This window comes from Equus przewalskii, chromosome 9 (genome assembly GCF_037783145.1).
Source record: "Equus przewalskii isolate Varuska chromosome 9, EquPr2, whole genome shotgun sequence".
In the NCBI taxonomy this organism is placed as follows: Eukaryota; Metazoa; Chordata; class Mammalia; order Perissodactyla; family Equidae; genus Equus; species Equus przewalskii.
The window spans coordinates 33,727,131-33,749,954 of record NC_091839.1 but is presented as its reverse complement, the minus strand read 5'-3'; the positions used below and the strand labels follow the sequence as shown (position 1 = coordinate 33,749,954).

The 22,824-nt window shown below is 38.0% G+C and overlaps 1 protein-coding gene across 1 annotated transcript in view; it reads left to right on the top strand.

Annotated features, from left to right (window-relative positions):
- The window catches only part of ELOVL4 (ELOVL fatty acid elongase 4), a 30,121-nt gene extending 25,644 nt beyond the window's left edge, over positions 1-4,477 (top strand). Inside the window, exons 5-6 of the mRNA XM_008516289.2 lie at positions 839-966; positions 3,244-4,477. Of these exons, the coding sequence (XP_008514511.1) occupies positions 839-966; positions 3,244-3,519 (404 nt within the window). The 3' untranslated portion in view covers positions 3,520-4,477. The remainder of the gene's footprint in view (positions 1-838; positions 967-3,243) is intronic.
- Positions 4,478-22,824: the final 18,347 nt, after the last annotated feature.

Sequence of the window (22,824 nt, the reverse complement as noted above, 5' to 3'; positions counted from 1 at the left end):
AGCATAAACTAAGCCTACTTGTAGCAAATAATATTTTGATGAGGAGCAGTTCTAGTGGTTCGCATCCAAAGGATGCCGAGACATGACCCCTCAGGCTGACGGCTCACCTCCAGGCCAAGCCCAGAGCCCGCACCTGCTCCGAAATAGGCCTCACGTGAGCCTGTCAGTTCTTACTCAGAGGAAATTGTATTTATAGCCTTGCTGATGTTAAGGAGGATCTGAAGTCACAGTTTGGCCAAGATCTGCCTTCAGCTTTGCAGATGCCTGTAGATTGAAGATGATTCACGTTATTGAGCTGGAAACAGATGGTTCCTCTGACGGGGACCCAGGGTGCGGTCGTTATGGTACAGTTCACCTTGCTACTTTCAATTTAAAACTATTTAGAAACCTAGGCAATAAGTACTGTTGTAGATATGTATATTGGCACATCTAAAGGCAATAATGACACATTTACAAATCTGCTTAAATAATGGTATGTACCGTGACTTTTTCCCCAAGAATCATAGAATGAAGAGTAATACAGGCACTAGTTCTGTATTAGGGTCTGCTTAAGCCACTGGAGTACCCCATTTGACACCTCGCCGCTTTCAAAATCCTTTCCATTTGAAGACCACCTATGTTTATTCCTATGGTAAAAGCTTGAGTCTGAACTTTAGCAACACCTAACATGATCTGAAGAGAAGGCTTTTCCATTAGTACTGCTTTACAACTTTTATTCCTAATCTGTACTCATGATTAAATTTTAGAAAATAATGTGCATTCATTTATTTTATGTCCAAATGGTTTATTGCCTAGTAAGGTTTTCTGTATGTTGTAATTACCTCTTGTTTTTCTCAAGCTTTTTTCGGAGCCCAGATGAATTCCCTCATCCATGTGATTATGTACTCCTACTACGGCTTAAGTGCGTTTGGCCCATGGATTCAGAAGTATCTTTGGTGGAAACGATACCTGACTATGTTGCAGCTGGTGAGTTAAATGCTTCTAAAGTTTCTTCTGGTGAAATACTGAAAATGTTTCAGTTGTTAACTGTAAAGTGCCGAGTCATTTTTGACAATTTTCTGTTACAAGTTGACTTTCTCTGTGCTCCAGCTCTGGGAGCTGAGGCTGCTTGGCTCTGAGCTCCCTGCTCATAGACTCAGTGGGGACAGCCACTAGCTTTTTAAATGCCCTTAGAAGACTAGACACAGCTCTCGTCTCTCTAAGAGAAATACTCCTTAGAGACATCTGTGAAATGGGTGAGTCAAGATCTAAACACACCACAAAGGACGTAGACTCACGTATGACTAGAAAAATAATAGACCTTTTCTCTGAGGTGATTTTTTTTTGTTTTTACTTAAAATGTTATTATTACCTCTCTTCATCCTGTCCTTGCTTAAATTTTCAGTTTTCTAGTCCCTTTTTCAGTCCTTATTAACAGATCTCATACATTTAGAAAGTAAAGGTTGAAGAGAAGGCACAGAGACAAGGAAGGCTGGGGTAGAGGGAGGAACAAGGACAGAGACTCTTACTTCTCCAGCACATAGTCCTTGGAGGGCAGAGCTAGGTGTCGTCACAGCCGGTCTTTAGACCAGACCATTTCCAGCACATAGCCCGAGTAGAACTTCTTGCAGCATCTGGGTGCATCAGTGTAACATTCAGAGTTAGGCACTAGCCCAGAGCCAGACTGGAAATCCAAAGCCACCCTGATAGCTATTCTTCAAGCCTTGGAATTTATTATAATTTGCTTTAATCATAGCGTGTGCACAGTTTTATCCGTGGAATCATGTTTGGAAATATTATCCGCCTCTACTTTAAATTGCTAAACAGCTGGCTAACCAAACAGGAAACACAACTTTTGGGGAATGCTGTAGGTGAGGGATTCATTTGTAACCAAAAAGGTGCAGGAAGCTTCTTCCAGTTTTTGTGGAAGCTGTTTAGACAGTTTATGTAATTCATTTCTCTCAGTAATTAGTAAAGGGCCCTAAGAAAATGAAGAGAGAACACAAACGTGAACGTTTATGTCTGTTTTGCTGATGCTGCAAGTGGCTGTCCTTGAGTGACGCCAACTCTGTCACGCCCATGCACACACCCTTTTTCCGTGATGCAGGTTCTAAGAATCATTGTGAAATGAAAAGTACTTAAAATCTGGATTTTTGCCACAGAAAATTTTAAAATTTGTTTAGTCTGATGGGGCTTACGTGGAATAAATTGTTTGAATAATGTTTAATATAATAAGCAGTATTGATAGTGATGTCCTTAAAAGAGAACGCACGATTGCCCATTCCAAATGGCAGGTTAATTTTGTGAAGGGGAGTGTATTTCCAAGCCACAAGTTCTCACGACAGTTAATCAAGTAAGTTAATCTTATAAAAAGTTAACCTCTGTTAACACCATGGAATTCATATTTCTTATATCAAGAACCATTCATTTGTTGATATATCAGAATATAAACTGACTTGCCTCATCTTAATTAAAGGCATCTTAATTTTGGCTTTTCTTCTTTTAAAAACTCCTAACATTGACAGTGATTTTCTCTTCTGCAGTTATTCTCAAGTATCTACTAAATTTTACCTAAAATCTTATTTTTTAAAGGATAGTGTGAATTCTAATGCATATTTACCTGTCTGCTATTCTGTAAGAAACAAATAATGAACCATTTTGATAAGTTCATTTTTAAAAGTATGTGTACCAGCTTGCCGACAGTTTTGTGGAAAGAAATCGGTCTAAAATGTGGGAGGAAAACAAAGATGGAAGAGCCTACAGTACTGTTGCTTTACTCTCTTAGGCCCCTGATATCCCCTCTCCTTAGAGAGCATTCCTCAACATGATCCAGAAAATAGTCATTGAGTCCAGACACTGTGCCAAGGATACAGGGATTATCAGGGAGCAACACAGGGCCCTGCCCTCAAGTTGCACACAGTGGAAAAGTGGACGGTCGAGAAGCCAACAAACACAACATACATTATACTTCTTGTAAAGAATGAAAACCCACACAAAACCAGACCCCTGTGGTTAGTGGGGTTGAGGGCCCCCTAGGGGGAGGACACTTAGCTCTGGTCGTCAGGAATCCCTGGCCTGGCGAGGGGATGGCATTCAAGCAGTGACCTGAGTGAGAAGGAACCAGGCGTGGGAGCCAGAGAACTATTAAATTTTGGATAGTTTGGCAAAATTCGGGCCTGTTTTAGCTAGGTAGAATATTCTGATCTTGTTAGAAGTGATGTACTCCTTGAAGTAAACATACCCTGCGTTGTTTCTGTTTTCCAGATCCAGTTCCATGTGACCATTGGCCACACAGCACTGTCTCTGTACACGGATTGCCCTTTCCCCAAATGGATGCACTGGGCTCTCATTGTCTATTCAATCAGCTTCATACTTCTCTTTCTTAACTTCTATGTTCGGACATACAACATGCCTAAGAAATCCCAAACTGGAAAACCAGCTGTGAATGGTATTTCAGCAAATGGTGTGAGCAAATCAGAAAAACAGCTAGTGATGGAAAATGGAAAAAAGCAGAAAACTGGAAAAGCAAAAGGAGAGTAAATTGAACTGGGCCTTAACTGTTGTTGACAGTGAGGAAGCTCCCATTTCGTATAAAATTTCAGGGAAACAAGCAAATGAGGGTTTGAGGGTGGGGAGAAAAAGGCAAATGTGCTCTCTGTATTAGTAACCTTTAGACTGAGTAAAGTGTTAAATACGATACCCAGATGTTTTATTTATGAAGTTTTTATTTTAAACATTTTTTTATTAGCCTTGATGTTGTCCAGACCAAAGCAATCATTATGTGACTTTGGAGATGCTCTGCCATTCACATCCATTTGTCCAACGCATGAGATTTTTCATGTATCTTAAATACAGTCATTCTCCAGTCTGATCGTCAAAGAAACAGTCTTTATGAATTTTTCGGCTAAATCACTAATTACCTACTGAGTAAAATCAGTTACCATACATTTTCTAGTCTAAAGCTGGAAATGCGGATACTTTAAAATTTTGCACATTTGAATTTGTTTGCTGACTGGAATGGTCGAATCTCTCCACCTCTAGTCTGAATATACCCCTTCGGTTGTAATTAAATTTTAAAAATCTGGTGATCTTTGTAGACTCTTAGAGACTTGATGATGATGGTGTTGGTGAAAATAGGAAAGAATTACAGTAAAATCCTGTCAGGTAACCCAAAGGTCACCATGACTTGCGTCACAAATCACTGTGGGAAACAATTTTTGTGATGAAAAGGTAGCCTTTCAATACTCCTGTTACTATCAGAAGTAGATTATGAAAATTAAGATTATTGTCTGATTGGAACACGAAGCAATTCCTGTCTTTATTAATAACATCATAAAATAGTGACATTTCTGTGCTGTTAGAAGAGAGTATGTTGATTTTTATCTGGCTTTCCTTGTTTTGATTTGTGGCTATAACCGATTTTTCATATGTGGAAATATACCTACCTCTTCTGTTGGAAAGAACATTTAAAATTAAATAAATTTTAATTAAAAATCAAGGAGTCCTCTAGTGTAAATTTTAATATTAACTTTCGAATCCTCTAGTGTTTTTTTTTTTTTTTTTTTTTGCTTTTTTACAAATAGCTTACACCAAACTTTTCTGTGAAATGATCCTTCTCTTTCGTTGTGTTTAATTTTGGAGTGATATTTTCCTTGTGGAAAAGTAGCAAGGTCTTGTTTATTAACTAGATGTGAAGAGTAGCCCCTTGTGGTACACTGTTCTTGACTCCTTGGTGCTAAGGATCATTAAATTCAGTGCTCGATTGTTACAAGGTGTTAATTGTTAAGACACAACATGAATAAAAGTGAAAGTAGACAAAACTATAAAATTCAATTTACTATTTACAGATGAAGTATCTCATGTAATATAAATGGACAGCCAGAGACTCGCTGGGAAAGAGAAGTTGCACAGCATCTTATTACGCAGGTTAATTTGTTAGGGTGTGTTGCACAGGAATCATTATAGAAAGAGAAAATGTGACCAAAAAAGCATGAATATTTCTGAATATCTCAACATGTCCAAACTGCATGTGTGGGATGCCTGCTGTTTGTGCAGGCAAACTATCTCAGCAGACGTTGTAAACTATAAAATGTTGTGCAGTAGAATTACACACTTTTCCCCTTGAAGGCATGCAGTCATGAGAATTACAGAAAATTTGCAACACAGATAATAGTTTGATCTAAGAGGATTCAACGCCTTTGTTTTGCCGCTCAGTGTGTAATGACCAGAGGTTTGTAAATCTTTGTGAGCGTCCGCCCTGGTTCCCCAGCGCAGTTTGTTCCCTGCTACCTGATTTCAGCACAAGAAATAAACTACTGCTGTGGGAAAAAGATTTTTTTTGTTAATCATTTTATTGTAATGCAGATTATCTGCTACATCTTTATTTGATTCAACTGTTAATATTCTAAATTCCTGCTGCCAATTTCTAATGGAGAAAAGAAATGAAATTAGAACTTGGGTGTCTACACCTTCTGGTAAAAGGCTTATTTTTTTACACTAGCATCTTTTTACTTTAAAAATTAGTTGCCTTTGGAGGGGCTTTTGGATCCAGACATAAAGCATATTATTTTCTTCTGAATTAGTCTTAGATTTGTCATTTCAAATGTAAGCTTTAACACTTTTAATGCTGTGCTCTTTTTTGTTCCAAAAATAAAGTTGGGGAACTCTTGTGTTCTTATATTTAAATCATTCAATCCTTACTGTACTTTAAGGTTCTTTATCAAAGATGGTTTTAAGATGTGATGAATACAGCCTGTTCTGGTAGCTCTTGTAATTTCTCTATCAGCATCACGCTCAGTTGCGTGCCTCCTACCTAAAGATCAGTGGCGGGGGATCAGGTCCTCTTTTTGGTAAAACTTTGTCACTTACTGAAGAAAAGTTTTCTTATATAGAAAACGGAATTTATTAACTATTTACAATGACTAGAAATAGTTGAGGTGTGTAACTGCGTGTTTTCCAGTAGAATCAGTGACTGCAGCTCGTCTGTTTTATCTTTTCTATGTTACTCTTGACTCTGTTTTGCTGCTGGACTCTGACTGTTGACTAGTTTTAGTTGTAGCCTTATTAATTTAGTCATTCTCTTTTTCTCTTTTCACACACACTCTAGGCATTCAAAAATATTTTCATATGGATTATTTCACAATTTAAAACATGGAATCTAGCAATGTTTTATAGTTTCTTAGGAATATTTTAATTTACAGGTTGGTCCATATATGCAACTCAGTTACCCTATAACTAAGAAGGAGACCCTTGAGGTGGAAATAATCTCTGCTGTCTTATCCATTCGATAATACAATTCACGCATTACAACGTATTGACTATCAGGCATCTCACCTTCATTAGAATGTGGCATCACACTGAGCTGTTCACACTCTCTCAGCTCTTTCCTTGTTACAGCCTTACTCTCAGCTAGCCATATTCATAACGCTGTTCTTATCGAGAGAAAGACTGCACATGTACGGTGTACAGAGTGGCATGCTCAGCACAGACCTGGGTGACTTAGGCTTAGGATCCTGCTGGATGGCAAATGGGCTGCAGTGCTGAGAGGCAGTGTGATGCTGAGCTTACATACACAGTATCTGAGCAGTAACCATAAAACCCACTTAATGAGATTGGTCACCTGTCACTCAGCATGCAAGCAGTTTTGATAAATAACCTTGGAAAGCAAGTCCTTAATAGTGTACTTTAGAAGCCATGCTTAATCTTAGGTATTTTAGGCAGATGGCATCTGAACCAGAAGAATAGTTGTGAAAAGGAAGAGAAGTAGAAACAGCTTCCTTGTTTCAAAACATCATAAATCATACAAGTATTACAAGGTGGTTTTCCTGATATAAATTATGGAGGCAAGGAACGGCTGTGAATTCAAAGGCACAGCTTTTTTTTTTTAAGTTTTTAAAATAGGAGGGATGTAACATAACTCTGTGTTCCTGAAGGAGATTCAGAGATCTAAATTAAAAATTATGATTGACATATAGAACAACTACCAGATGAAGACAGATTCTAGAATGTAGCACTGAAAGAGCATTGTGACTAATGGAGAAGGTGCTCAATAGCTGTATTTAGATGATGGTTGATAAACAAAGATTTTAGATGGGCAAGAGAAGATCTGAGTTACCCCTTGATGTTCTTTTAGACTTACAGGTCTAGGTTTTGCTGTATCCTTTGAGAAATTAAACTTTTTCTACCTGGTAAAAAAAGCCCAGATCTTAGGTCTCCTTTCTCTTTGCCTTTTTCATTTTACCATATAAAGGGATGTTTACATGTCCACATGTGAACAGATTTTCCTTCTTGTCTTTATTCCTTGGAGATCCATCTGGTCTCAAATAGAAATTCATCTAGAAGTTTTTTCCCCAATCTCATAGTTGGGGTTTTCCCAGGGAACGTGTTCTTCAAGTAGTTTCTCCTTGGAGAATAAATGCATGCTGAAATGCATCACTTGATATCTGTCTACCTAATTGAAAAAAAAAATTCAACTGAGTAATTTTGAAGATCTAATTGGCTTTGTTCAATGATTCATGAGTTGGGCAGCATCCCGTGTAGCCGAGAGAAGAGCTCTGAGGAGCTGGACCAAATGGGAGGCTGCTACAGGCAGAAGGGGCGGGGACGGCATGGTTTCAGGCAAGGTCGGCTTCCTTTAGGAGGTGAAAGGGGCCTACCGGGCAAGTTACCTCGCTAGTGCTGACCAGGAACTTCCAGCGTGACCGGTTAGGATTAATTCCTGGGGGAGGTTGACACTGCAGTTAGGCCAGGCATTAAGTCTCAGTTTGGTGACGTGGGCTTAACACAAGTGACTCCATTTTGGGCCTGTTGTCTTTTTTAACAATTTTCCCCTTTTGATCAGTCTCTCAGCTTAACTGAGAGATGTTAACATATTTAAGGCGTTACTGCCATTCCTAGCTATCACTCTGAGTTTCTTGCAGTTTTGGTTGATCTTTTGTGTGATATTCACAGGTCAAGATGTTTTTTTTGCTTAATCTCTGTCATATTCACAGGCCATGATTTTAGGCTTGCAGTTTTTAAGTCAGTCATGCTCTTCATTCCTTTCTGATGTTCCCGTCTCGGGAGGTTATTTGGTAGTTAGCACTTCAAGCTTTTCAGAGAGTACAGGGCCCAGGGAGACTGCAATGACTCTTGTAAACAGGATAGTGCCCGATGTCTGGGGTGCACTTTGGAGCCGTGGTCCCAAAGACCCAAATCAATCAAAATTGAATAAGCCGAAGAAAGACCCCATTAAAGGAATCAGCTTTTTAAGCCAAGTCAGTGATCTTATGTAACTGAGCGTCAACTTCCCCCGCAGTGTTAGTCCAGGTACAGCAGGTGGTGGTGGCCACAGCACAGAAACCTCCTTGCTCAGCTAAAAGGTAATTAAGGGCTATCCTATTGTCAACAACAACCTTGGCCAAAGAGCCTAAGAATTTTGGGGGAGCAGCTATTGCTTTATCATTGGGTTCCGCAGTACTTTTAAGAGTTGAGAGGCTCCTGATCATAGCCTCATTCACACTTACTCCTAACCAGGCACATTGGGCCCTGCCACAGGAAGCACATCCTGAATCATGCATGCCACCTCTAACTCCCATTTGAATCTGTGGCTCAGCACTGGAAAGGTGATAGCTACGGAGGCCAGTAAGATTTTAAGTGTCTGTAGGGCCAGCCCGGTGGTGCAGTGGTTAAGTTTGCACATTCCACTTCTTGGTGGCCCAGGGTTCATTGATTCGGATCCTGGGTGTGGACGTGGCACCACTTGGCAAAAGCCATGCTGTGGTAGGCATCCCAGATACAAAGTAGAGGAAGATGGGCACGGATGTTAGCGCAGGGCCAGTCTTCCTCAGCAAAAAGAGGAGGATTGGCAGTAGTTAGCTTGGGGCTAATCTTCTCAAAAAAAAAAAAAAAAAGATTTTAAGTGGCTGTAGAACACACAGGCAGTTTTATTCTGGTTACCCTTGCCTTGTCTCCCTTTCTTTACATAGACCCCGGACCCAAAGTTCCCCAAGTTTGGGGTTGTTGATCAAAGATGGGAAATGGACCAGGGGTTTTCTAGAATCATAGAGAAGTTTTATGATAAGTTCAGCAGCCTGAAAGGTTATCCCCTGAACAATGGCCTGAGAGACGCAGATGGTGGCATTGTCTTTCCAGGCCAATGCCAGACTAAAGGAAAGAGAGATAAGAAGAGAGGTTTCATGTTTAAAGTATGAAGTCTTGATCCTTGGAAGGAAGCAGTCTCCCTCAGTGTTGGCTGCTTCTTTTCCTAGTCAATTTGATTTGAGCTCTCCACTGTTTGCACAGGACCAGATGTTAGGTGGAGCCTTCTTCAGCTGTGAGATGTGCACCCAAGGCTCAAGTCCCTAGAATTTGGCTGCCATCTGGGTAGTGAGGAGGACCTGGTATAATCCCTTCTAAGAAGATTCAAGGGACGTCTTAGTTCTTGCTGATTCCAAATCAGAAGGGTAGGAGAAAATGGGAAATGTTAGTTTGCTGAGTTGTAACCAGATATTTGAGGAAAGTAGAATTCAGGATCCAGTCCAGTTTATAGGTGTATAACAAAACCTCAAAGACAGTTAACAGGATTAGAATCTAATACAGACAAAGGTGCAAAGAATTTTTTCTCTACAATTATCCCCATTTCTTTTTTCCAATGATAATCACAATAAAACTAAATAGTTGCATTAGATGTGGCCTGATTATTTACTTAAGTGGAGCCAGAATAGCACTTGACCGCATAAGCTTATTTTGAGACTGCTTTACTTGAACTTTGTAACCAAGGCACCAGGTCAATTTTTCCAAGGGGCTTTATTGGCTCTGTAAAGTCAACCTTTAGTTACTTAAAACTGTCTGGCCGTATCTGAGTCTATGGACATCTCTCAAATATGACATTCCAGTCAAAGCTTTGGTAATATAAACAATGTTTCCAGTTGTGTCATATTACAAGAAGAACAGATTCTTAATGAACTTACACAAGTAATCATTCTGCCGTGAAAAGAATACTCAAGAGGTTCTGAATTCTGGAGGGATCAGGTAGGGAGAAAAAGTAAATGTTTCATCTTTGTTTAAAAAAGGTACATTTGACCAAATTGTTATAGATCATAGACAGCTTGAGAGAAAAAGTTTCCTCAAATCTGGAAAAACAAAACATGAAAGAAACAGCAGTTTCAAACAAGAAGTCATAAAAATTATAATCATGCTTCTCAGTTCATTTAGTCCCATGTTATTAATTCTTGTTCTTCTTGAATCCAGATTTTTTCCATTAGTTCTGGAAATTCGGTTTTATGATCTTAAAGTTATCAGAAACCTGTGTTTCGTGGAGTCCTTTCTATAAATCTCCTTGAAGATGAAGCACTTTTGCAGGAACACTTTTGCAAAGCATCAGAAAAAAAAAGACTCTCTATAAATGACAAAAGACTTTAAAATGCCCATTATTAAAGATCTGATGGGAGTTAATTACAATGGAATTGCCAGGAGAATTTGGTTATTTCTCTGATACACAGCATTTTAAGATAACTAGAATTAATGACTAATAGCATCATACCAGGGCATATGAGATTGCCAGGAATTTCACACAATTTCTGACACTTATAACATATGCCTATGTAAATACGACATAAAAAAGGATTAGTGGGCTAGCCCTGTGGTATAGTGGTTCAGTGCACTCTGCTTCGGTGGCCCAAGTTCACAAGTTTGGATCCCAGGTGCAGACCTATGCCACTTGTCAGCCATGCTGTGGTGGTGACCCTCATATAAAATGGAGGAAGATTGGCACAGATGTCAGTTCAGGGCTAATCTTCCTCAGCAAGAAAAACCAAAAACAAATAAAAACAAACCCAATTAATATTACTTCTTATTTGATAATGCTTCCCATGTAATTTAACATATCAAATGAGCCTAATTAATGTAACATGTCTATTTTTATAAGGAGAGAGAACAAATCTTTTAAGATGTTCTGGGACCCTTTGGAAAACCCCAAAGTTACTTTGAGGTAAAAAACACTTCATTTAGTATTTGATTTGGGGAAGTTTGTCAAAAATACCCATTTACCCGAGTGACAATAAAAGATGTTAAAGAAAGACTAGGTTTACATAAGTAATAAAAGACCTAGTGGTAAAGATAACATGAAGCACAGTAAATTATTTTGATAAGACACAAAGTCTTTGCAGTGCAGCAGATTACTTAAAAGGTAAAGAGAAAACTTTTATAATCTCTTATCAAGAGAAGACCAACAGTCTCAGAAAACTTTTTCCTTTTAACACAGAGAAAACTAAATTTTAATTTTGCACAAGCTTACTTTTGATATTAAAACCTCACTCACATAAGTAAATTCATTCCAATCCTAACCAGTCCTGACCATACATAAAATTCCTTTCCAGGGAGGCAGGTCAAGATGGTGGCATAAGAAGATCCAGAACTCATCTCCTCCCATGGACACAACACATCTACAGCTACATACGGAGCAATTCCCTCTGAAAGGAACCAGAGAACCACCTGAACAGCTACTCCACAACAAAGGATAAAAGGACCACATTGAGACAAGTAGGAGAGGCAGAGACCCAGTCTCACCAAAAACCCCACCCCCAGCACAGTAACCCACAACCGGGAGGGATGCCACAAATATGGAAATTCTCTCTGAGGAGTGAGGGATTTGTGCCCCACATCAGGCACCTCACCTTTAGGACCTGCACCAGAGAGACAAGCCCCGAAAACATTTGGCTTTGAAAACCAACAGGGCATATGTGCAGGGGAACCATAGGGCTGTAGGTAATGGAGATTCTGCTCTTAAAGCATTCACACACAGGCTCACTAGCCCCAGGACTCAGTGCAAAAGCAGCAGTTTGAGAAGAGCCTAGACTATATGTGAAGGAGAGTCACTTGCTAATCTTAAAGCATCTGCCAGAGGGGCAAAAGCCTGTTGGGGCTCTCTGCAGGAATGGAGGCACTGGTGGGTGCCATTTTTACATTCTCCCCTATCTTCCTAGCACCAGTGCTGGTAGGCACCATTTTTGCACTCTCACTCTAACCTGCTAGTGCCCACCCCCCTGCACCACTGCTGCAGCCCTACCAGAGGCAGCAGGTTGAACACCCACACACAAACACTGCTACCATGGCCCCAAACACCCTCCACATTTTACTGCTACAACCCCACAAAAGGCAGGTGAGCACCCTGCCCCCCGTGCCTCTCCTGCAGCTCTGCCAGAGGTGGCAGGTGAGTGCCCTGCCTCCTTGAAGCCCCCCAAAGTCATTGGATATGTGCAGCCCATACAGGAGATGCCCCTTGAGCACCAAGCTCTGGTAACCAGGGAGGATTGCACTTCTGGGCCCCATGGGTCTGAAACAATTGGAGAGGCAGTTCAAGAGACAACCAAGAACTAGGGCAAGGTTAAATAATAAGGTTCATCTCCTGCACAGGGCCACCCCTTAAATACTGGAGAGATAGCTGTTTCACCTAGCACATAGAAAGAAACATGGATAGTCAAGCAAAATGAGGAAACAAAGGAATATGTTCCAAATGAAAAAACAAGATAAAAATCCAGAAAAAAACTTAATGAAATAAAGATAAGTAATTTACCTGGTAAAGAATTCAAAGTAATGGTCATAAAGTTGCTTGCCAAAATTGGGAGAAGAATAGATGAACACAGAACTTCAATAAAGAGATAAAAATATAAGAAAGTACAAAACAGAAGTCACAGATTGAAGAATATAACTGAACTGAAAAATACACAAGAGAAGTTCAACCACAAACTAGATGCAGCAGAAGAAAGAATCAGTGATCCAGAAGACAGGGCAGTGGGACTCACTCAAACAGAACACCAAAAAAATAAAAGAATGAAAAAAGTGATGATAGCTTAGGGGACCTATGAGACAACATCCAGCTGAATAATATTTGCATCATAGGGGTCAGAGAGGGAAAAGAGAGAAGGGAGCAGAAAACTTATTTGAAGAAATAATGACTGAAAACTTCCCTAACCTGGGGAAGGAAACAGACATCCAGATCCAGGAAGCCCAGAGAGTTTCAAACAAGATGAACCCAAAGAGACCTACACCAAAACACATTATAATTAAATGTCAAAAGTTAAAGATAAAGAGAGAAACTTAAAAGCAGCAGGAGAAAAACAACTTGTTACATACAAAGGAACTATCACAAGACTATCAGTAGATTTCTCACTAGAAACTTTGCAGGCCAGAAGGGAGTGGCACGATATATTCAAAGTGCTGAGAGGAAAAAAACCTCTGACCAAGAATACTCTACCTGGCAAGGTTATCATTCAAATTAGAAGGAGAGATAAAGAGTTCCCCAGACAAGCAAAAGCTAAAGGAGTTCATCACCACTAAACTGGCCCTACAAGAAATGTTAAAGGGACTTCTTTAAGCCAAAACAAAAGGGCACTAATAGTAACAAGAAAGTATATGAAAGTAAAAATCTCACCAGTAAAGGTAAATATATAGTAAAGGAAATGGATTAATCATGCATGAAGCTAGTATGAAGACCAAAAGGCAAAAGTAGTAAAAAGAACTATAATAATAAAAATTAGTTAAGGGATAAACAAAATAAAAAGACATAAAAAGTGACATCAAAAACATAAAATGTGGTTGGGGGCAGTATGTAATGATAAAGGGGTCAATCCAACAAGAAGATATAACATTTATGAGTATTTACGCACCCAACACAGGATCACGTGAATATATAAATCAGACCTAACAGACCTAAAGGGAGAAATTGACACCAATATGATAATAGTAGCAGACTTTAATACCCCACTAACCCAGGCAGACGATCAATAAGGAAATATTGGCCTTAAGTGATACATTAGACCAGTTGGATTTTATAGATATATACAAAACATTCCATCCCAAAGCAGCAGAATACATTCTTCTCAAGTGCCCGTGGAACATTCTCCAGGATAGATCATATGCTAGGCAATCATATCCAGCATCTTCTCTGACATTGATTGTATGAAACTAAAAATCAATTACAAGAAGAAAACTGGGAAAATCAAAATATGTGGAGATTAAACAACATGCTTCTGAACAGCTAATGGATCAACAAATAAATCAAAAGAGAAATAAAAAAATACCTTAAGACAAATGAAAATGGAAATACAACATACCAAAATCTATGAAATGCAGTGAAAGCAGTCCTAAGAGGGAAGTTTATAGTGATACAGGCCTACTTCAAGAAACAAGAAAAATCTTAAACAAACAATCTAACTCTGCACTTAAAGGAACTAGAGAAAGAAGAAAAAATGAAGCCCAAAGTTAGTGGAAGGAAGAAAATAATAAAGATCCAAGTGGAAATAAATGAAATAGAGAATAAAAAGACAATAGAAAACATCAATGAAACTAAGAGCTTGTTCTCTGAAAAGATAAACAAAATTGACAAATCTTTAGCTAGACTTCCTAGGAAAAAAAGAGCAGGGGCCCAAATAAAATCAGAAATGAAAGAGGAGGAATTACAACTGATACCAAAGAAATACAAAGGATCATAAGAGACTACTACGAACAATTATACTCCAACAAATTGGACAATCTAGAAGAAGGGAAGAAATTCCTAGAAACACACAATCTTGCAAGACTGAATCATGAAAAAATAGCAAATATGAATAGACTTATTACTAGTAAGGAGATTGAATTAGGAATCAAAAAACTCCCAACAAACAAAAGTCTAGGGCCAGATGGCTTCACTGGTGAATGCTACCAAACATTTAAAGAAGATTTAATATCTATCCTTCTCAAACTTTTCCAAAAAATTGAAGAGGAGGGAATGCTCCCAAACTCATTTTACAAGGCCAGCATTACCCTGATACCACAACTAGACAAGGACACACAAAAAAAGAAAACTACAGGCAAATATTCTTGATGAACATAGATGCAAAAATCCCCAACAAAATATTAACAAACCAAGTTCAACAATTCATTAAAAGGACCATACACCATGATCAAGTGGGATTTATTCCAAGGAAGCAAGGCTGGTTCAACATCCACAAATCAATCAATGTGATACGTCACATTAACAAAATGAAGGATAAAAATTATATCTCAATAGATCAGACAAAATTCAACATCCATTTATGATAAAAACTCTCAACAAAGGGGTATAGATGGAACATATGTCAACATAATAAAGACCATATATGACAAGCCCACAGCTAACATCATATTCAATGATGAAGAGTTAAAAGATTTTCCCTTAAGATCAGGAACAAGACAAAGATGCCCAGTCTCACCACTTTTATTCAACATAGTATTGGAAGTCCTAGCCAGACCTATTAAGCAGAAAAAGGAAATAAGAGGCACCACGTTGGAAAGGAAGAAGTAAAACTATCACCATTCCTGGATGACATGATATAATATAGAGAAAACTCTAAAGACTCCACCAAAAAACTGTTAGAACTAACAAATGAATTCAGTAAAGTTGCAGGGTAGAAGATCAATACACAAAAATCTATTGCATTTTTATACACTTACAATGAACTATCAGAAAGAGAAATTAAGCAAACCATCTCATGTACAATTGCAATAAAAAGAATAAAATACCTAGGAATAAATTTAACCAAAGAGGTGAAAGACTTATACACTAAAAACTGTAAGACATTGATGAAAGAAATTAAAGAAGACACAAAGAAATGGAAAGATATTTCTTGCTCATGGTTTGGAAGAATTAATATTATAAAAATGTCCATACTGCCCCAAAGCATTCTACAGATTCAATGCAGTCTCTATCCAAATTCCAATGGCATTTTTCACAGAAGTAGAACAAGCAATGCAATCCTAAAATTTGTATGGAACCACAAAAGATCTTGAATAGCCAAAGCAATCCTGAGAAAGAATGAAACTGGAGGCATCAAGCTCCCTGATTTCAAAATATATTACAAAGTTATAGTAATCAAAACAGTATGGTACTCGCATAAAAACAAACACATAGATCAATTGAACAGAATAGAAATCCCCAAAATAAACCAAGCATATATGGTCAATTAATTTACAGCAAAGGAGGCAAAAATATCCAATGGGGAAAGAATAGTCTCTTCAATAAATGATGTTGGGAATACTGAGCAGCCACATGCAAAGGAAAGGAATTGGACCGCTATCTTACACCATAGACTAAAATTACCTCAAAGTGGATTACAGACTTGACTCTAAGAGCAGAAATCATAAAACTCCTAGGAGGAAATTTAGATGGGTAAGCTCTGTGACAGAGCTCTTGGTGATATTTTTTTGGATCTGACTCTGAAAGCAATGGCAACAAATGAAAAAATAAACAAATGGGACTACATCCAAAGAAAAAGCTTCTGCACAGTAAAGGAAACCAGCAACAAAATAGAAAGGCAACCTACTGAATGGGAAAAGATATTTGCAAATCATATGGCTGATAACAGTTAACATCCAAAAAATATAAAGAACTCATACGGGGCCAGCCCTAATGGCCTAGTGGTTAAAGTTTGGCACACTCCGCTTTGGCGCCTGGGTTCAGTTTCCAGGCATGGAAACACACCACTTATCTGTCAGTGGTCATGCTGTGGTGGCGCTCACATAGAAGAACTAGAACAATTTAGAATTAGAGTATACAACTACGTGCTGCGGCTTTGGGGAGGAAAGAAGAGAAAAGAATAAAAGAGGGGAAGATTGGCAACAGATGTTAGCTCAGGGAGAATCTTTTCTGGCCAAAAAAGGAAAAACAAAATAAAAATGATGGGGAAAAACCTCATACAACTCAATAACAAAAAAACAAACAATCTGATTAAAAAATGGGCAGAGGATCTGAATAGAAATTTTTCCAAAAAAGACCCACAGAAGGCTAACAGGCACATGAAAAGATGCTCAACATCAGTAATCACCAGGAAAACGCAAGTCAAAACCCAATGAGATATTACTCACACCTGTCAGAACGGCTACTACCAAAACGACAAGAAGTAATGTGTTCTGTTGAGATTATTAATTGCTGCAGCCACTATGGAAAACAATATGGAGGTTCCTCAAAAAATTAAAAATGGAACTACTCTATGATCCAACACTTCCACTTCTGGTTATTTATCTGAAGAAAACAAAAACACTAATTTCAAAAGACATATGCACCCCCATATTCATTGCAGCATTATTTACAATAGCCAAGATATGGAAACAACCTAAGTGTCTGTTGATGGATGAATGGGTAAAGAAGACGTAGTATACGCATACAAAGGAATGCTACTCTGTTGTAAAAACAAATGAAATCTTGCCATTTGTGACAACATGGATGGACCATCACTATGCTAAGTGAAATGAGTCAGACAGAGAAAGACAAATATCATATGATTTCACTTATATGTGAAATCTAAAAACGGAATCAAACAAACAAAGCAAAACAAAACTCATAGACACAGAAAATAAATTAGTGGTTGCCAGAGGAGAGGAGCCTTGGGGTGGGGTGAAATGGGTGAAGGAGAGCAAGAGGTACAAACTCCCAGTTATAAAATAAATAAGTCCTGAGGATATAATATACAGCATGGTGACTGTAGCCAATAATACTGTATTGCAAATTTGAAAGTTGCTGAGTAAATCTTAAAAATTCTTATCACCCACACATAAAAAATTTTGTGTGGTGACAAGTGTATCCAAACTTATTTTGGTGATCATTTTGCAATGTATACAAATGTCAAATCATTATGTTGCATACCTGAAACTAATATATTTTTGTATGTCAATTATACTTTAATAAAAAGCATTCCTTTCCAAAGATTCCTTTGGAGTTCCTTTTCCACAAAACTTAGTGGCTTTAATTACATATATTAGAACGTTTAACCCTTAAAAACCTTAATTTTTAGTGAAAATAAAGAAGTAAACAATTATTAACTGCCTTTTATATTAGCATTCTTTGGCTTGATAAATTTACAAATACTTTTTATAATTTTTGAAAATATATACTTTCTTGTAGTAAATTTCTCAGCATGGGACAGACTTGTTTACTAATAGACCCAAATATCTTCAGTTACTCTGTAAAAGGAAGCCAAAAGTGTATAAACCTATGTTCAGTAATTAATGTTTCAGTATTTTTTCTTATTTGGAAATGATCTAGATATTTAATGACTATCATTTAATTTAACTTAGCAAAACTTTAGGTTTTAAATCACCAAAAAGATTTGGGGGAAACTTATCTAAAATGTTTGCCTAAAAATTTTTTATCCCACTTACATCTATTGAATTTACTTGTTTTAAATGATTATATTTAGATTACTTATGAAAATTTCATCATACCAAGTTATTTTTCTTGCTGATAAATTTCGTAACAGAGGTAATATGAACTCATTTGGCTACTAAACCCAGGTAGAATAAAACTTGTATGTCTATGTTATTTTTAATGTTGATAACTCTAAAGACATATCTATAGAAATGAAACCAACATACCTAAACTGCTTTTATTTGCTAAATATTATCTCAGATCATGTGAACCTGAAAAACTTTCGGAGTAGTTTTTATTTTATTTCTAATTTTCATGTAATTCATATAAGCATTTAATTTTCCTTATGCCAATTAAATAGAGCTCTTTTATAAATTAATTTTAATAATGCCATTCAGAGATGGAAAAATACCATATGTCTACAAAACATATATAGACGCACATAAATAGACAGTTGCAAACAGAGACCTTATAGCTTTTGTTTTAAAATTACTGCCATGAATCAGGTACAGTAATACAAAACTCACTAGTTATAAAAGAAGTTGGATCTAAGTTGTGTTTCTGGTAGATGAATAAGTTTACCTGCTCAGATGGCTAAGGTTTTTTCTAATATTTGTGCAGGAGACATTTAAAAGATTTTCCATTGTCTAAGTTTCAAATGACCTTCCCTCTTTCATTTTCCTTCTGATGAGAGTTAACATCCTGAAGTTTGTACAGCCCCGACATTTCAAAGGTGCAGGGAAAGAACACAAGGTCCTCTACAAAGGGCTTGATTTCCTAAGGCCAGAATTTTTACAATATTTACAAATTTTTGACATAAATAGGGGAGTTTTGGGATTAGTAAAAACGGTAGGTAGACTTTGGACTGACTCTGGAGTTGCATTTCTAGTTTTGCAAAAATTTGTAAGATAAGGACAATTGCTCTTAATTCCTTGAAGAATTAATTGAAGCCTAAATGACATTATAGATTGATCTGCCCATCCAATTACATTATCTTTAATTTTCATTTTTTTTAATCAGGGAGAAGATTTTTAAATAAGATGGAAATCAAAAGATTTCTGTGTTCTGAATTTAGAGCCCTTTGCCTTTGGAATGTTTTAGTAAATTCTTTCACAAAGGCTTTTAAAGGTTTTTCTTTCCCTCTGGGTACACAGTTTCATTTTAGCTTAGGGGAGCAGGCCTAAAAAAAGTTCCTATCAGGCTCTGAATATACACTTCCAATTTCTAATCAAGTTCTGACCACAGAGCTACATTAAAAAAAATATTTAAATACTTTGTCAGTTTTCAGCTAGAACAAACAGTCAATATTCCTGGCAGTATTGAACAAGCCCTTGGACTTCAGAGGTGTCCCCAGAGAGGGTGCAAAAGAAATTTTATTTTCCTCTGTCAGGTGCTGTAGTAGACACAGATCTGGGACAGATGAGTCTGGTAAGAAGTCTCGCCCTGAGCCAGCTTCTGCCAGTTTTCCTGGGATTCTATCAGCAGGCTTGAGCAGGGTTTAAAGTAAAGGATGCAACTCCAGTATCTACAGGAATTTGGCAAGTTTTTCATTAATTTTAATTTTAGTTTCCCCTGGCTGTTTAAGGGAATAATGTAGCTGTTTACCAGAAAATCACTCATAATCCTGTCAAAGCCAAGAGGAGCCCATACAGGGGCCATCCTTCAAGGGTAGATATGGGGATGTCTGTAGGGTCATTAACTTGGTTGACTTTTGTTTACGGTCACGTAAAGGCAATTCAGACAGAGAACGGGTACTGGTAGAATGGGTACTCAAATAAAGGAGGACGGAGGAAAGCAGTAGGAGTTACATCAGTTTTATTGTTTTTTGTTTTTAGGCACCTCTTGTGTCTTTAACTTTTTATTAGCCTTTTGCTACAAACATTTTAATGAAACTATTTTGGAATTTTGAAGACTTTTGGAGGCTTCTGCATACCAATAAAAATAGATATCCCATTCTGTTTGTTTGATTTCAGAGCCCTTGCTTTTAAATGCACTTTTAAATGATCTTACCTAATTGGAACATTCCTCATATTGGCTGTTTTAATTTCCCTGAGGGCTGGCAGAAGTTTGATAGGACCCTTAGCTGCAAATGAGTTCAACCCACATTTCTGTCTAGCCATATCTAGGCACAAAGTGGGTGCAACCCACGCTTCTGTTCAGCCATATTTGGGGGCCCTCAACCTGATGGTTACTAAGCCAAGCTCTCTGGACACAGTAAGATTTTGCCATTTTTGAGATATTTATAGCTTCCAGGGCCGTAGTTCTTAGACATAAAATAAGCAGTTGTGCTGGAAGGTGCACGCTTAACTCTTTAGAATTTAAGCATCCTATCTCTTTTAGCGAAGCCTTTGGTTCTCTTGGAGCCAGATTAATACCTAAGAGAGATGTGCCACTCAGGTGGGAATTGTGTGGTGTTTTACAGTGTACTTCCTTTCACAGAAATTTTCATGAGTTGGTGGGTGACCTAGTGTCAATTTAACCTATTCTATGACCAACTTATCCTAACACAGGAGTCTTAGAGTTAGGTGGAGAGCATGCTTACAGCTTGACCCATGCCCACCAATTTTTGTGGCTTTTTGGCTTCCAAGATTCCCATTAACCTTTATTTGCATAAAACAAGACAAACGAACATGCGCACCTTAACATACTAGCAGTAACCAAGGGATGTTATGGCACTTAACACACTAGCAGTAACCAAAGAGACATTTCTGTGGACTGGCAAGAGAAGGCCCTGAACACACCACCAGCAATTCCCAACGTGGAACTGAGGACTGAGGAAAGGACTGAACCAGCACACCCCAAAAATGAAGACAGTGGACTCGACTGGGGACTGGAAAAGACTGAACCAGCGAATCCCAAAATTGAGGATTGTGAGCTGGATTGGATTTCCAAACAAAAGGGGAATTGTGGACTGGAAAGCCAATTGGATGGGGAGCTTGATGCAGAGAGCAGAGCTCAGAACTGAGAAGAACTTACCCACAGCCCTTGGAAGTGGCAAGAAATACAGAGAACTCAAAAGGGTTCATGGGTATCACACCTGTGTTTCTCATTGTCTCCAAATGCCATTTGGTATTTGCCAAATCCAGAAATTTGCTTCGGATCCTGACAATGACACCAAATCTGGTAAAAAACAAAATTCAACTCAGTAAATTTGAAGATCTAATTGGGTTTATTCAGTGATTCATGAATGGGACAGCATCCCATCTAGTAATTAGAAAGGAGCTCTGAGGAGCTGTACAAAATGGGAGGCTTTTACAGGCAGAAGAGAGAAGAGAGTGGATTGTTTCAGGCAAGGTCACCTTCCTTTAAGGGATAAATCACCTTCCTTTAAGGGATAAAAGGGGGCTATCAGGCAAATTACCTCACTAGTGCTGACCAGGAAATTCCAGGCTGACTGGTTAGGATCATATTCCCAGGGGAGGTTGACACTGCAATTAGGTTAGATATTAAGTGTTGGTTTGATGACAGGCTTAGCACAAGTGACTCCATTTTGGGTCTATTGTCTCCTTTTTAACGCTAATTATAATAATCCAATGCAGCTATCACAAGGTCACATTGTCATTGAACATCTACACAGAGAATATGTCCAAATTAAAAGCCATTCTAAAACTAAAAAGTCTTGGGAGATTTAAATAATAGAGCCATTTCTAAAAAGATAGTGTCTTGAAATTATTGTGTATTTTCCAATTTAAATATAAGACTGTGAGTTGTAAGGAGTGTTTTTGTCAGTCCATATGCATATTCCATATACTCTGTCAGTCTCCAGGTATCCCTGAATCCCTTTTCTGCAATTTTAGAGAAGCCAGTTAGGTTGTTCCTTTCCTCAGTTTAAAATTTTTTTCTTTGAATTTGCCATAGGAGAAAAAAGAAAGCATCCAGTTAAAATTCCTTCTTTGTCATCCCTGATGCATTTTATTTAAACTGAGTTTCTCCTCCCTATGAGGAAACTATCTTAAGAACCAGTCTTTCAAGAATGGTGATTACCCAGCTATTTGGTAATGAGAGGGTGGGTAGATTATGAGTCTTGCACTGTAGGTAGCATTATGTTGGTGACATTCACACCTCACCTTTGAATGTGGCTTGTGTTCTAATTTCACTAATAAATCTTGGAATCAATTACAACATTTAAATGTTTATAAGCATATTATATAGTTAGGGCTTATCAGCTGTACACATACAGCTGGATTTCAAATATTTGCTGTGTTCATTTCTTAGTGAAAATTTAATAAAGATATTATCTGTTCACAAAAGAACAAATAAGTGCTCTTCAAAGCTATATTTAGTCAACAACATTTAAATGTTTTCGTTATGTTTGAATTATTACTGACAGCCTTTGTAAAAGTAGCGTCTGGTTTTTTTTCCAGACAGTATGAGAGCTTCTGAGGCAAAAGAGCAGCCAGATACACTTGAGGAACCAATTTCTGATTTTCATGAGAGTTGAGGTTTGGAGTTCACATCCTCGAGTCTACCCGAAATATTAACTACTGCAGAAACACAGCATCATCTTTAGATTAGTGTGCTGGACGAATCATAGTGCTCTACGAATCCACTCCTATCCTCTTGATTTGTACTCCCTCCTTCCCTCCCCCAGTATCGAGGACTGAAGATTAAATTTCTCAGATTCCCTCACAGATTCAGGATTTGTCAATATGCGGCATTTGTGAAGTTTTTGGAAGGGAGCAGAGTGGTGGATGCCATCCTTCCGG